The sequence below is a fragment of the Bos indicus genome, chromosome 6 (assembly GCF_029378745.1).
Source record: "Bos indicus isolate NIAB-ARS_2022 breed Sahiwal x Tharparkar chromosome 6, NIAB-ARS_B.indTharparkar_mat_pri_1.0, whole genome shotgun sequence".
NCBI classification, from domain to species: Eukaryota; Metazoa; Chordata; class Mammalia; order Artiodactyla; family Bovidae; genus Bos; species Bos indicus.
In genome coordinates, this window is record NC_091765.1 from 113,994,457 (window position 1) to 114,010,648 (window position 16,192).

General features: G+C 60.4%; 1 protein-coding gene across 1 annotated transcript; it reads left to right on the forward strand.

The window, feature by feature from the left end:
* Positions 1-213: 213 nt before the first annotated feature.
* On the forward strand, positions 214-15,595 carry TADA2B (transcriptional adaptor 2B). The gene is made up of 2 exons (XM_070791868.1): positions 214-601; positions 11,956-15,595. The coding sequence occupies exons 1-2, from the start codon at positions 332-334 to the stop codon at positions 12,967-12,969; spliced, it is 1,284 nt and encodes a 427-aa protein (XP_070647969.1). The 5' UTR covers positions 214-331; the 3' UTR covers positions 12,970-15,595.
* The last annotated feature ends 597 nt before the right edge of the window (positions 15,596-16,192 follow it).

A 16,192-nucleotide genomic window follows, 5' to 3' on the forward strand; every position in this document is an offset into this window, starting at 1 on the left:
AGATGGGGCGGGACGCGTCCCGCCCCGGCTTCCTTTTCCGCCCTCTTGCCGGCCTCAGAGCGTCTGTGCCTCTGAGGCGAGGCGGCTGGCACTGGGTTGGGGGGCGCGCAGGCGCAGAGCGGCGGGCCGGGCTCCCGGACTCCCACCCCCCTCCGCGCGGCGGCGCCTGCGCGGTGCGCCGCCGGGCCGGCCCGAGGGCGCCTGCGCGCTGAGGCGGGACGCGCGGCCCGGCAGGCCGGCTGCAGCGGGCGCCTGGGGCGGGGCGGCCGCGGCGGCGGCGGCCGCGGCGGTTTCGCTGGAGCGCGGGGCGGCGGGGCCCCGGTGGCGGAAGATGGCGGAGCTTGGCAAGAAGTACTGCGTGTACTGCCTGGCCGAGGTGAGCCCGCTGCGCTTCCGCTGCACCGAGTGCCAGGACATCGAGCTGTGCCCCGAGTGCTTCTCCGCCGGCGCGGAGATCGGCCACCACCGCCGCTACCACGGCTACCAGCTGGTGGACGGCGGGCGCTTCACGCTCTGGGGGCCCGAGGCCGAGGGCGGCTGGACCAGCCGCGAGGAGCAGCTGCTGCTGGATGCCATCGAGCAGTTCGGCTTCGGGAACTGGGTGAGCCGCAGGGCCCCGGGCGCACCTGCGGGGGTGCGGGCGCCGCGAGGGCGCGGGGGGTGGCGATGGGCGGTGGAGGCGGGGAGGCCCGCGCCCGCCTCCCCGGGCAGGGCCAGGCGCACAGAGAGGGTGAGCCAGCCGCCCAAGGTCACACAGCAGGAAGTAGCGGAGTGGGGCGGGGAGGGGGGGGAATCGGGCCACGGCTGGCTGCCCCCCACCCCCCACCCCAGGGCTGTTTTCCCAGCCTTTTGGGGTGACCTCCGCTGGTGTCTGCCGAGTGCACCCCTTGGGCGAGGCCGGACTCCCCAGAAGGGAGTCAGGGGGACACAGGCGGCTCTGAGACTTGACAGCAGTAGGGTACCCCAGGAAGGAGTGGGTTTTGCCTGGAGGACAGTGTGCTGAAGGCCAGAGGAGCTCCTCTCCACGCCCTCTGCCCTGCAGGCAGGCGCTCCTGGTCCTCCCTGCCACCCTCACCGCCACCACCACTCACTTTGTGTCCCCTGCCAGGCACTTGTTGACCCTCGCGTCCCCGCGACACCCTGGGCTTCCTGTGCCCCGGGCTAAGTGGGTTCTGCCATGGAGTGTTTGGACCGGACCACGCCTGACCTTTGACATTTGGGTCTCTCCACTGGGGGCTCAGTTGGTAAAGAGTCTGCCTGCAGTAGACCCCGGGGTTCGATCCCTGGATGGGGAAGATCCCCTGGAGAAGGGAAATGGCAACCCACTCCAGCGTTCGCACCTGGAGAATACCCGTGGACAGGGGAGCCCGGCAGGCTACAGTCCACAGGGTCGCAAAGAGTCAGGCACGACTGAGCGACTTCACTTTCTTTCCCTCAGGAGGTTTCTTTGGGGAAGTTTATCGGAGAGAACACAGAGCTGGACTGGACTCATTCACATCGGGCTCTCGAGAGAGACACGTGGTGGCTCTTCTCCAGGTGGTCTCTGAGGAGTGCTTTTCGCACTCTCCAAGAGGAGGCTCTTGTCCGTGTTAGGGGGAGAAGGCCTGGCTGGCTTTTGGCCCATAACCACCAGGGACTTGTGGCCACCTCCAGGCATTGTGAGGAGTGCCGGGGGGGAGAGACGGGAGCCCACTCCCTCATCTTTCCAGACCCTTCCACATGCTGGTCCCCCAGCTCCTCGAACCACTTCTCCAGCAGCACAGCCGTCCCTCATTATCCACGGAGGATTGTTCCAGAATCCTCCCAGGCCACCAGAATCATCCCATACTCTGTCCCTTGTCTAAAATGGCCGAGCGGGGTTGAGCCCACAGACGCTGGGGGCCGACTGCCGGCCCCTTCTCCTGGGCTTGCTGGTGGAGACGTTCCACGCTTCTCCCCGCATCCCCAGGCCTGCCCTGCCTGTATTTAGGTTAGCTTTATTCTATCGGTCAAGTGAGCCAGTCTTCGGGGACCCGTGCCCATTCCGCAGCCCTGGAATCTCGAGCCTCTCCCAGCTCCTTAGAGACCCTGCTCCGGGTTCTCAGCTGAGTGCCCGCATCACGGAGGCCACGCTCCGGACCCCCTCACTGTCCTGAAGTGCTGCCCGTGGATGCGCATGGAGCCTCTGCTCTGTGCTCGTCCTGCAACAGTGAAGGAGTCCGGAAAGAAAGGCGTCAGCCTGGCCTTCATGGGCATTACAGGGTCGTGGTGGGCTGGTCCTGAGGTCCAGCCTCCAGTCACAAACCCATCTCTGCTGTCCCTGTGTGTATCTCCTGGGCTCCTCCACTTCCCTTGACCCAAATCTCACACCTTGATTGGTTGGCTCCTCGGGCTGCAAATGGAGTACCATTCTCAGGGTCTTCTTCAGGGTCCAGTTCAGCGGCAGCTCTGTCTTCAGAATCCTCCAGAAGCTAGCCTCTTCTCACAGCCTCAGTGTAGGCTGATGTCCATCTCTGGCCTGATCGCTCCTGGAGCCTCCGGACTGGCCTCTCTGCTTGGTAACCGGGCCCCACAGCCCATTCCAGGCAGCAGGATTGGAGCTGTCTCTGAGGACAGGTCCTGTCCCGTCAGTCTGCGGCAGCTTCCAGTTCTACAGAGATGAAACTTGAGGGCCTGCGGGGCCTTTCAGTGTCTACCTACCCCGGGATCCTTTGAATCATTTGTTATTTCTTCTGTTGAGAGCACTCCCCCACACCGCCCCAATCATGGTTTGTGACTGGTCTTTCTGCTTCCATATCATATCTGCTTCAGAGAGACTTCCCTTCCCTGCTTCATTTGGAGCTCTTATCTCTGCAGTCGCCACTAAAAATAGCTGGCGTGGACCAAGAGGCTCGCTGGGTGCCAGGCACTGTGTTGACCTCGAGTGGTTCCTTGTGAGAGCCTCCCAGCGCAGGTCTGTGCCACAGGTTCGGACCGCATCGTTTGGTGACCAAGTCTGTGCTCCGAGCCACCCCATCAGCACTGCCTCCCTGCAGCTTTGCGGAAAATACTCGAAAAGCGAGCCCGGGACTGAAAGATGTATTAGAGTGTGCTGAGGGAGGCCGGGAGGGTGCTCTGAAAGCAGTACTACTTTAACTTGCACGGGAGCCATCTGGAGACCATGCTGAAAGGCTCTGAATCGGGGCAGCAGCAGGCTCAGCTGTTCCGAGACAAAGCCAGGGGCTTCTCCCTGCTCAGCAGGCGTTACGGTCTGGGGTCGGAGGTCCATGGGCCAGGCCGAGGTGCGGCTCCCCTGTCTCTCCCTCTCCTCTCTGGGGCGTCTTTGCCCTGAGCTTGGCCGTGCTTCCTCAGAGGCTCCTCTGCAGTGCTGAGAGGCAGGCTGTTTCCAGGCGTGAGCCCCGAGCCGCGTGTCGCACGCAGGCTGCCATCAGCAGGTGCGGGTTCTGGGTGAGGCGCTTTGCACGCGTGTCTGCGTGCTCCTCTCAGCAGGCTGGTTCTTGGTTGAAGAGTGGTGACCCCGAGAACGGAAGGCCCTGGTGCAGAGCCCGGGCTTAACCTCCTGGTGCGGCAGCAGTATCTGCTGTGGCTGGGGGGCTGCACGTCCCTGGCTGGAGCCGGGTCTTGACCCGACTGGGTGGGGGGTGAATGTGGGGGCCGGGGCTCGGGGACAGGGACTGGGTCCCAAGGGCGGGTGTGGGTGTGGGGACAGTGGTGGAGAGGCAGGTGAGACCACTGTGATTTCTCTGGTGGTTCTCATGGGCGTGGGGTTGTGGGGACTCCGTGAGGACAGGCCCTGCTGAAGTCTGGATCATTTGCTCACAGTCTGTCCCAGGGTCCGGGCCCGGCTGAGGGGTGCTGGCCACAAGGCCAGGAGGGTTTGGGGATGAGCAGCAGAGAGGACGGGGGTGAGGGCTGACAGCCATGACGGGAAACCAGAAAAGGGCTCAGGGTGGGCGGGGCTCACCGGGTCCCAGCACCATGGGTTTTAAGCCCCCCGACCCGGGCAGCTGGTTGTGTGGTGGGCGCTGTGCAGATTCAGGATTGGAAGACACGGATCCCGGGGGGACACAAGCAGACGTGAACGCCAAGCTGTGCTTTCCCACAGTGCCAGGCATCTGTTAGCTGGTTGCTGGAGCATCGACCAGTTTGAAGGAGGCGTGGGCCTCCCCCACGTCCCATGGTCAGGAGGACTCCAGGGCAGGTGGGGTTCACGCTGGCCCTGAAGCTCGATTTCAAGTTGCAAAAGGACGCAGAGTGCTCTGTGGACTCTGAGGCCCTGTGCTGTGAACGGCACATTCAGGCTGATTCCGCAGGCAGGCGGAACGTCGTGAACAACGGCTTCCTTTTGTAGATGACAGCGGGGCCCGGCAGGCGGGGTGGCGCGGACGCGCTGTGGGCCTTCATCATCCGGCGCTTGCTGAAGACCCAGTTTGTGTTGGACCCTGTGCTACACGCAGAGCGCCCCCGGGTGAGGGCTGGACACAGCGGGTTACAGAGAGTCCAGGGCCTCTGACGCAGTGGGTTCTCAGCATGGTCTCCTCCTCAGCACATTGGAGCCCTTCTGTGTGTCGGTGAGAGATGGATGGGTCCATCCTGTGAGCCTCCTGAGAGTGGGGGTCTTAATCGCCATCAAGAAGGGGCAGGGAAGAGCTTGGCTGGAGAAACCAGCTAGAGTTCAGAGGGTTATGCAGAGCAGGGCTTTTATTGTTTGGGGGACAGACTCTGTGGGACCCTTGTTCCCTGGCTCGGGGTTGAACCCGTAGCCCTACAGTGGGAGCATGGAGTCCCCCGGAGTACCAGGGAAAGGAAGTCCCTGAGCAGTGGGTCTTAAACTTGCAGAGTGAGTGAGGACACCCTGGGAGCCTCCTTGGGCACAAGTCCTGTCGTTCTCCCCCGCCACCCCAGCCTTCTGAAGCCAGTAGGTCGGGGGCGGCATGAGAGGCTGCAGCTCCAACAGGTTCACAGGCGATGCTGCTGCTGTCCCAGGGACCCTACTTCAAGAAGCACCGATGTAGCTACAGTAAGGCATGCAGCTTGTAAAACTTTTACTATTCAAAACAAAGTATATATTTTTCTTGTGGTAAAGTATACATTATGTATACATAATGTATATATAAAGTATATGGATACAGGTATCTAGTGTATACATAAAGTATGTATCCTAATACTCGGTGTATCATGATACACAGTGTATCCTTTATGTATACATTAGGTGCATGTATCCATGTATACATAAACTTTATGTATACATCAGACATACAGTGGACTGCAAGGAGATCCAACCAGTCAATCCTAAAGGAGATCAGTCCTGAATATCCATTAGAAGGACTGATGCTGAAGCTGAAGCTCCAATATTTGGCCACCTGATGCGAAGAACTGACTCCTTTGAAAACACCCCGATGCTGGGAAAGATTGAAGGCAGGAGGAGAAGGGGACGACAGAGGAGGAGATGGTGGGATGGCATCACCGACTCAAAGGACATGAATTTGAGCAAGCTCAGGGAGTGGTGATGGGCAGGGAGGCTTGGCGTGCTGCAGTCCATGGGGTCGCAAAGAGGCGGACACGGCTGAGCGGCTGAAATGACTGACAATGTGAAGCTCGCCGTTTTACCTGTTTGTCGGCGTCCAGTCCAGTGGCGGGAAGCACGTCAGTGCTGCTGGGCAGCCGTCACCGCTGGCCACAACTCTTGTTGTCGTGAACAGAAAGTCTTCCTCATTACACGCTAGCCCTGTCTCCGTCCCCCCACAGCCCCTCTTAGCTGCGGTTCTGCTTGGCGTCGCTGTGGGCTCACCTGTTCTAGGGACCTCACCTCAGTGGGTTCACATAATGTCTGTATTCTTGTGACTGCGTTGTGTCTTAGGATAATGTCCCCCCGGGTTGGCCAGTGTTGTAGCAGATGTCAGAACCTCCTTCGTGTTTAAGGCTGAGTAATAGTCCGTGGTGTGGACGGACCACGCTGTTTATCCAGTCGTCTGTGGGTGGGCACTCGCTGTCAGGAATGCTTCTGTGGTGAACACAGGTGTCCAGATAGCGCGGAAGTCCTTGTTAGTTCGGGTAAACAGCAGGAGGTGGAATTGCTGGATGGTGAGGTAATCCTGTGTGTTTCTGGAGGCCCCGCCATGTGGTTTTCACAGTAGGGCCCGTGGCTTCGTAAAGCTCTCTCACAAGTATAGCCTGATTTGACCTGAGAAGCTTTAGTCCCCCGAGGGGCATTCACAGGTGTGAGCTGGTGAATTCTGAGTTCAGGGAGGAGGATGGGGACCCTGGAACAGAGGGGAGGCTTATGGAGCTTTCTAGCTTTAAAAAAAAAAAAAAGGCCCGTGAAACGGGAGCGGTGGCCCAGGGACACAGGGCACCTGGAGTGGCCTGGAAGGATGGGCTGGAGACCAGTTCTCGTGGCAGCTGGCCTTGACCCGGCCAGCGGCGCATGGTGGGGGCAGGTTAGGCTGGAGGTCAGAGGGAGCGTCTGGAGATGCAGGCTGCCAGCCCAGGGCGTCCTCCCAGCCCTCGAGAGGCCAGCGGGTCGTTCCCCTCACTGTAAAGGTGACCGGCCTGGCTGGAGAGGGAAGTGGCCGCATTCAGGGCCCCATGTGGGTGTGATGGGCCGGAGTCCCCGCTGCGGGGAGGGCACATGCGCACTGGAGCATGTGGGAGGCCAGCGGGGCTGCAGGCCCCAGTCCGAGTCCAGAGCCCAGGTTGGGTCCTCGGGGCAGGCCGGCCGGCCTGGAGCGCCCTCCTGGGCCCGCGGCTCTGACTTCAATCGGTCCTGTGGGCCCACTGCCCCCTCCTTGGCCTTGGACCCTGCGCTCCTGGCCCCGCAGGTGGCTCCCCCTGCCGCCCCCTGAGGCCCTGCAGCGTCCTGGCTGGCCCCTGGGGTCTCTACCCCAGCTGCCCATGCTTCTGTCCCCTTGAGATGTCTTCCTTTAAAGAAGGAAGCAGGAGCCACATCTCCCTGAGGGAATGTAGTGCGCCTGGCCCTGGAGCCTCGGGAACAAAGCCAGCCTCGTGGCCCCCGCCCCCGAGGCAGACACAAGGCTGGTCAAGAAAGGACGTGCACCCTTTCTTGACCAGGCCCACCGACCTGCTCGGGAAGGGCGCCCTGCGACGCGATTGAGAGAGTCGTCCTGATAGAGGCCCTGGTTTGCACAGAGACGGGGGACTGGATGCTCTGCACCAGCAAGATGTGGGTCCGCGGTGTCCCCCACACGTCCCAGGGGTCAGAGAGGGTGCCGCGGCTGCACGCTTGTGAGGTGGTCCGTCCGGAAAGGGGAGCGCTGGCACCGCCCTGCCTGTGGGTGGGCTGCACCTCCTGTGCCGGGTGCGAGAGCTGGCCTGTGTCCCTGGGGTGGCCGCGCCCGAGGTGGTCCTCCTGATGTGGGAGGTGGGGGACGCTGCTCGGAGGATGAGATGAGGTGAAACCCGTACGCGTTAACTGCGGTTGTTCACAATGATGTGTTTTATCCTGACAGACACTTCAGAGGAGCAATTACAGATCATAAGCAGGAGCAGAGACGATACATGTCTCACAGCAGTGAGTAATTGAGCCAGGATGTGAGCCTCACTCTGGGCATCATGGAAGCCTTCCTGGAGGAGGTGACCTGGGTGAACACAGGCCCTGGAGGCGATGCTAACAGCTTTGTAGTAGGAATAACAAAGCCGGCGTCCATGGGCCAAGCGTGCCCAGCACTGGACTGAGAGAACGTGTATTCCCTCATTTACTCTCCAACCGTCCTGTGAAGGTGGTATTTAGTAGCACCCTCGTAATCCAGACCAGGAAACCGAGGCACAGAGAAGTTAGTGACACGTCCAGGTCACGCAGCAGTGAAGGGGTGGGGCCTGGAGCGGGGCCCGAGGCCTGGCCCCAGGCTGTACAGAGAGGGCAGCTGGCATTTGTTGGCAGAGGCCAGGTCACAGGGCAGGGGCGGCCTCGGCCAGAGGGGAGAGACCCCGCGGCAGTCCCAGCAGGAGCTGGCCGGCCCGCGGTGGGACTGGCCTACATCTTTTCCCTTCGGTGACCTCACGGGCCCAGCTCAGCGTCTCAGAGATGCGTTTTCTTTATTTTTCAAAGGACTCCAGGAAGCAGCATACCGAACTCTCCTCATCTTGTTCTAAAAATGGGAGTCCTTTTTTTTTTTAAGTTCGCGTATAGGAGAACAAACCTCCAGATTTTGGGCTGCTTCCCGGGGTGTTACCGAAAGCTGCAGTGGGAAAGGGGCCACCTTCAGGCTACAGCTGGGTGCCTTGTTCCATTTCAGTCGTAATTGAACTTTCCCTTCAAGTCTCTTTCCCCGACTCACTTCTGCTGCTCCTTGCCTGCCCAACGGTTCTGTCTGTCTGTCCATCCACCCATCTGGATGAAGCAAAACAACTTGGACCTCGAACACGCGAGGGACAGGACCTCCCCTTCGCCCACCCTGCCCCCTGCCATCACGGGCCGCTGTAAGGCGCAGATGGGACGGTCCCTCCCTAGTGTGACCCGCTGACACGTGGGGACTGGAGACACGTGAGATGAGACAAGCGGGACGCCGGGCCAGCGGCCGGCGTGAACCGTCATCGTCGGGGTGTGTCCGTCATCGCTTCCCGGAACCTGTGTGTCCTCTGTGGACTCTTAGGGTCAGAGCCTGGCCGTCCCCTTCCGTCACTGCCCTCGGTCTCAGAGCCCGTGGAACTCAGGCTCCTGTGGACTTTCCTGGGCCTTTTTCACTGGCGCCGAGCTGACGTGGCAGCCCCCAGGGTCGATTCTCAAAAGTCGCTGGCCGGCATCTCCCCGAGTAGCTGCCTCCCCCTAGGCAGCGGCCAAGGTGGTGATGCGGGGTCCTGGGGGCCTGGTGACAGGGCACCAGCCTCGCTGACTTGTGGCTTCATGAACAGCCACTGCCTGGGTCTCTCTCGAGCCAGAAACCCCTTGTGTTAACTGAAGAGGAGCTGGGTCACCGAGGTGTCTACGAAGGGCCCACGGCTGTGCAGCCCCTTGCCTGGCGGGGCTGGAGAAACCCAGCCTGTGTGTCTGGAGACCGCCCAGCTTCTTATCCCAGGCCACCGGCCTCTACGAAGGAGGCCCCAGGAGTGTGGACGTTTGCGGAGCAAGACGCAGAGCAGAGGGCCACCGGCCCGTGAACCCCGAGGAAGCGCGCCTGCGCACTGCCGGGGGGCGGGGCTGCCTCACGGAACAGAGGTCTTCTCTTTTAAGGACGCTGTTGTGTGTGTGTGTGTGTGTGTGTGTGTGTGTGTGTGTGTGTGTGTGTGTGTGTGTGTGTGTGTGTGTGTGTGTGTGTGTGTGTGTGTGTGTACACGTGTGTGTACACACACACACACATATTTGATGCAAGGAGATCCAGCCAGTCAGTCCTGAAGGAAATCAGTCCTGAATATTCATTGGAAGGACTGATGCTGAAGCTCCAATATTTTGGCCACCTGATGCGAAGAACCAACTCAATGGGAAAGAACCCTGATGCTGGGAAAGATTGAAGGCGGGAGGAGAAGGGGACGACAGAGGATGAGATGGTTGGATGGCATCACGGACTCGATGGACATGAGTTTGAGCAAGCTCTGGGAGATGGTGAAGGACAGGGAAGCCTGGCCTGCTGCAGTCCATGGGGTCATTTTTCATGAAAATCTTAGACCTGTTTAAACAGAATTGAGGCAGAATTTAACTTTAAAAAAAAAATCCCTTTTAGTTTTACTGAAGAAGATGAAAACTAGTGCACAGAACCTCACCTCCCTTCCCGGTACCCTCAGAACGTGAGCATCTTGCATCTCCTCAGGGCAGGAAGTGCGCAGAAACTGTAACTCCGCGCAGACCGCGCCTGAGGGGCTGCCGGGGCGCACACCTCCTCCTGCGTCTCCGGGGCACTCAGGAGTGCTGGCGCGGGGCGTGCGGGCGCTTGTGGTCGGGGGCGGCCCCGCGTCCTGCCCCCCAGCGGCCCAGGTTCCCCCTCCTGCTTCTCCCATGCTCGGGACTCGTCCTTCGTCTTCAAAACGGGCTGTGCCTGCGTCCAGCGGAAAGCGCTAAGTCCTCAGAAGGCAGAGACGGTGGAGGGCCTCCCTCCCAGCACCCCCACCCACCCCGCTCCGCGCCCTGGGCACCGGGCTGGGGGCCCGGGCCCCGAGGGAGTGTCTGAGGAGCACAGGCGGGCCGCCGCCGTCTCCCGCGTGTCCTCACCGCCTCGCGTGGGGGCTCACGGGGGCCCGTCAGTCTTGCCGGAGGACGGCTGCACAGCCCCTGCCTGCTCCGTCCGCAGGGCGCGGGCTGACGGAGAGGCCCTCGGACAGGTCACGGGGCTGCCTCGGTTCGCTCAGAGGCCGCGTCGCTGCTCGGCCTCCCCCTGCGCCCTCGGGCTGTGAGTCTCCCCCTCGACGAGCACCCGAGGGGCGCGGGGGCCATCGGCCTCTCGGAGGGCAGAGCTCTCCCGCAGGGCCGCACTGGACCAGGCCCGGGGACCCGGCACTGCACTGGTGAGGGTTGGATGCTGAGGGCGCGGCTCCCACGCCCCTGGCCGCCCGCCCAGCGCGGGCAGCTCAGCTCAGGCTGATGGCACCCCCGGCTCCCTGGCAAGCACAGCCTCTCCTCCTGGAAAGACATGTGTCCCGGGGGCTCCCTGGGCCCGGCTGGGGTGGGCTGGGCTGCGGGGAGAGCGTGAGCGCTCCCCAGCGCCCCCTGTTCCTTTACTGTGAGGCCTGCGGGCTCCAAGGCAGGAGTGGCCAGCCTGGGAGACCGTGACGGTAGTGATGGTTGTGACTTCCTTTTGTTTTTTTGGATGAAATGTTTCCTGGGAAAGGATAACTGCACAGTTGGTGCTGAGAGAGGTTTTTAAAGAAAGAAGCATGTAGTTTCTCCAGCAGACAGTCTGTTCTCAGCTCTGATCCTCGCTGCCCCTCACGGTGCACAGAGGTGGCCTGGCAGGGTGGGTCCCAATGTGGCCTTCTCTGTACCCCCCTACCCCCCACCCCGAGCGGCGCTCCCTGGGGAGAGGCTGGCAGGGCGGACGCCGGTCTGGTTTCTCTGAGGGCCTTCCTGACACCTTCCTCCCCTCTGTGCCCGGTGGTTGGCAGGGTCAGCCCCTCAGGGGACCGGCTGGTTTCCTGGGCTCCCATTCGGGCCTATGGGGGTGCAGGGACCATCCCGACCATGGGGGGACGCTGAGTGTCTCTCGGCGGGTGGGTAGAGCTGGGGGAGTGAGGCCAGCGGGGCGCAGAGTGGCTGCTGGGAGCGAGTGCACACTGCAGGCGGCTGCTTTCTCAAGTGGCTTTAGCGGTTCCCTTTAAGGAAGAGGCCTCTTGGCAGAGGAAAAGATTGAGAGACTTGTACAATTTCCTCCCATTAATAACCCTGTGCGCGCAGGGCGGGTCCCTTCTGGAGGCGTGACCCCTGCCTGCAGCCCGGGCTGGTCTCCAGCTGGTTGCTGGACCCCAGGGGCCGGCAGAAGCGGTGGCCCAACGCCCGGGTCATCTGACCGCCACCCGGGGAAGAAACACGCCGGCCCGGGGCCGGGGCATCAGAGACGGAGCCTGGCTCTTTGCGCTGGGACACAGGCGGCGCGGTGAGCTGGCACCTTCCCTGGTGGGGAGGCCCCGGGCTGCATCTGTTCTCCTAGTTCAAAGAGCGGAGAGGTCACTGGAGCCAGTGGGGACCCCCCCCCCCCCCCACCCACCCCGGGGCTCTGGCTGCCCACCCAGGCCTAATTGCTGGCGGGCAGGGCGGCCTGAGCCCCAGGGAGCCTCTGTTTGTCCTCTTAAGAGAACCAGGAGAAGAGCTGGGGTATGGGATGTGGCTTTCTTTGCCCTCCAGGCCGGTTGCCCATCTGGGTACTGATGTTCTCGGGGCATGGATTCCCCGAAGGTCCTACCCCCAGCGCCGACATCCAGAGTGGCTGTGGGGGATGGACAGCATGGCGCCCGCAGGCCGCAGGGTGGCGGCGCCCAGGGACCTCCGCGCCCAGCCTGCGTCTGACCCTCTGACGCTTCTTGTCTCTGCAGGAGGACATGGCGGCTCACGTGGGCGCTTCCCGGACTCCCCAGGAAGTAATGGAGCATTACGTAAGCATGTACATCCACGGCAACCTGGGGAAGGCCTGCATCCCCGACACCATCCCCAACCGGGTGACCGACCACACCTGCCCCAGTGGGGGCCCCCTCTCTCCCAGCCTCACCACCCCCTTGCCTCCCCTAGACATCTCGGTGGCCGAACAGCAGCAGCTGGGCTACATGCCGCTGCGGGACGACTACGAGATCGAGTATGACCAGGACGCCGAGACGCTCATCAGCGGGCTCTCGGTCAACTATGACGACGACGACGTGGAGATCGAGCTGAAGCGCGCACACGTGGACATGTACGTGCGCAAGCTCCGCGAGCGGCAGCGGCGTAAGAACATCGCGCGCGACTACAACCTGGTGCCCGCCTTCCTGGGCAAGGACAAGAAGGAGAAGGAGCGGGCGGCGCGGCGCAAGGTCACCAAGGAGGAGAAGGAGCTGCGGCTCAAGCTGCGGCCGCTCTACCAGTTCATGTCGTGCAAGGAGTTCGACGACCTGTTTGAGAACATGCACAAGGAGAAGATGCTGCGCGCCAAGATCCGTGAGCTGCAGCGCTACCGGCGCAACGGCATCACCAAGATGGAAGAGTCGGCCGAGTACGAGGCGGCCCGGCACAAGCGCGAGAAGCGCAAGGAGAACAAGGCGGCGGCGGCTGCGGCCGCGGCGGCGGGGGGCGCCAAGCGCGGCAAGGAGGACGGCCGGGACGGCGAGTTCGCGGCCATCGAGCACCTGCCGGGCTTCGAGCTCCTGTCGGACCGCGAGAAGGTGCTGTGCAGCTCGCTGAACCTGAGCCCCGCGCGCTACGTGACCGTAAAGACCATCATCATCAAGGACCACCTGCAGAAGCGCCAGGGCATCCCCTCCAAGAGCCGCCTGCCCAGCTACCTGGACAAAGTCCTCAAGAAGAGGATCCTGAACTTCCTCACTGAGAGCGGGTGGATATCCAGGGACGCCTCCTGAAGCCCGCCGCCCGGAGCGCCCGGAATGGACGGACGGACGGACGGATGGCTGGATGGTTGCCGCGAGGGCCACACCGACAGTGAAGAGGGGAAAAAAAAAAAAGCTTTGTGAGCCAAACGAAAGGGGGTGGGCGGGAGGGGGAGAGGAAACGCTTTCCGCCCCCACCCCCACCCCACCCCGCATTGTTGCTCTTTTTTAAAAACAAATCGAGTCCTTTTTTTAGGGTATCAATTCTTTTTATGGTCCTCTGAAGAAGCAATAGCAACAGTCGGATCAAAGGGAAGACAAAACCTGTGTATATTTTAACTGAATCCCTAAACGTAGTTCTTTAAGATGACGATTTGCCTTTAAGTGTTCAGTGTGGAGCATATGATGATGAGATCAGGAAATTTCCTTTTTTCGTTGCTTCCCAGTGGTACAGGACTGTTAGATGGGCAGAGAGAAGCCCTTCCCTGCCGGCTGCTGGCTCACCCCCGTGACCTGAGCTCCGCTGCGGCTGCGCTCGGCGTCGGGCATGTGGCACTTTAGGCGGAGGGCGCCGGGCCCGGCAGGAGAAGAGGCTGGGGAAGGGCGGGACGGGCATCTGTAGGGAATCGCCAGGAGGAATCTGGTGTTGAACGGGTTGGCCAAACAGCTTCCCCACGACGGCTGGCGGTGGCACTTTAAGAGAGCTCACCGCGGTGTCTGGAGGGGGACGCGGGGCCCAGCGCAGACTGGCAGAACGCGGGGCCTCCTCCCCTGGGGGTGCTTCTTGCTGGGCTTAGAACTTGGCCTTGCATTTTACTTGGAAGAACTCATTTTAAATGAAGTTCACCGAGAGTTGAGAGTTCTGGGTTTTGGGTCAGCTCCTTCCAGGGTTCTCACCCCAGTGGTAAGCCCCTCTTTCTCTGAGACTGGCCACGTGTCTTGTCTTGTATGGTCTCAGGCCCTGGGCTAGGCAAGAGGGACCCCTGTGGCCTGGAGGCCCAGGCACTGCTTCTCTGGGAAGAAGTGACTTAGAGTCTTGAGCCAGACTCTGGCGTGCCTCTGCCCAGCCTGGTTCAGAGAGGCTCTCAGGGGCACCCTTTTGTGATGGGCACGGTGCCTTCACGCGGGAACCTGAGGAGTCGTGTGTCTTCCAGCTGCCTGGGGCTCTCGTGTCCAAGGCCCTGCTGTAGAGTCAGTGGAGTGGCCAGACCCCAGTGCTTCTCCTGTAGTCCTGGGGCGCATCCTGCCTCTCACCCCCTGTAGTTACCAGACTGTTTACCTCCCAGAATGCTTGGGCTTGAAGTTAAATTAAAGTGAAGGTATTTGAGAGAGGAAAAAAAAAAAAAAAAAAACCTCATCATTTCCAAGGATGGCTTAATTATGGTGCCTTTTCCTTTCACATCCTCTGTCTGTCCCCTAGGGTGAATTTCCAGCATTAAATATACACGTCAAGTATATTGGGGGCTTCCCTGGTGACTCAGATGGTAAAGAACCCAGCTGCAATGCAGGAGACCTGGGTTCAGTCCCTGGGTCGGGAAGATCTGGAGTAGGGAATGGCAACCCATTCCAGTACTCTTGCCTTGGAGAACCCCCACGGACAGAGGACCCTTGGCGGGCCACCATCCACGGAGTCACAGAGAGTCAGAGGCAACTAAGTGCCTGACACTCAAACACGCCGTCTGTGGCTTTAGTTGTAAACCGCATCACATGCTGGCAGAGCAGAACTCCCCGCGACCTGACCACAAGCCTGGGACAGGGACCGACCTCTCTGACCATAAAGCAGCGCACGGTGGTGTCACTCCCAAGCGCCGCCTCCCGCAGGGTAACCGCGGCTGCCAAGAGCGCAGACACAGTCTGTGCCAAGCAGAGGCGGAGACGGTGCTACGCCCTGCCAGGGGTTCTCAGCCAGGGTTCCTGGAGCAGCAGCGCATTGTCCCCGGGGGGACCGGCTGGCCCTTCAGGGACGTGGGCCCCTCCCCTCCCAGGCCTCGGACACGTGGGGCGGGGCCTCGCAGGGCACTGGGACAAGGGCTGAAGTCTGAGAACTGCGGGCTTTAGCTGCTCCAGTGTCACCGATTTTCTACATCAGATTCCTAGTTTGGTGAGGTTTTAAATTTAAGTCTTATTTTTATACAAAATGATTGCCAGACTTTCACTAAGCTTGAGAAGCAAAAGCTCCCTGTAAAATGTGCGTGGCCCCGGCCAAGAGCTGTCAGACGAGAAGTTCTGTGCTTAGGCAGGTTGTCAGTGTGTGTCTCTTCTCGATGGTATGAAGAATTTATTTAGGCTTGACTGTTTTTAAACACCATAATGAATGTATAATTTATGTTAAAAGTGTGAACCCTTTGTTACAAGGGAAAAGTAATTTTATGATTGGTTGCCTCTTGCCCCATCAACTCCAGCTATTACTGTCGCATTAGTCCCGCCCCTGCTGTTTGCTTGGAGCCTTTAAATTTCTGTATTTAATTCTTATGATAAATGAGTCACCATGATCCCATGGAATTAGGTCTTTTCAAAACTGAAACTCTCTCGAGTCACAGAAGATAATCAGCTGTTCAGAATGATGCTCTGGACGGCCAGCATTCCGAGAATGTATTCAGACCGAAACTCTGCCTACCGCCTTTTTTCCTTTTACACATTAAACAGGTTGAGAACCAAACAGTGTGACCGCCTGCTTTTTACTGCCTGCCCCTGGAGCCACAGCTTTCAGTCTCGTGGATGGTGCGAGCCAGTCTCAGAGTCAGGATGGGGAACAGCTTGTGACACGTCTCAGTGTGGCTCTTGGACGTCGCGCCTGTTTTCCCTCCAAACTGTTGAGTTAAAATAGATTTCCTGTTAAGCAGAAAAGCCCTTCAGGTCAGCGCTCCTTCCCAGAAAGGAACGAAACACCCAGACCTTCCGTGGAGCCAGGCTGCGGAAGTCTGTGGTGAGTAGACAGTGACGGCTCCATCACCTACACGGAGCAACGGATCCGGGCCACAGTTAGGGAAAACGCGGGAACCCGACCCGGGTGCAGCCCACGGGCCTAACTGCGGTGTCAGCATGGACACAGGTAATGCTTTCCTGTTGGTGGTGACTGTGGATGAGTGGAACTGCAAACAGTTCACACTGAAGCCAGACCATCTCTGGGTTTAGCACCTTTTAGTGGGTGCAGCTCCAGCTGAAAAGGGGTGGGAGGGGACACACAGAAACTAGCGTGACAGTTACACACACTCAGCGTGCAGATGCATCGAGGCAAAACCGCGTGCCCACAGCC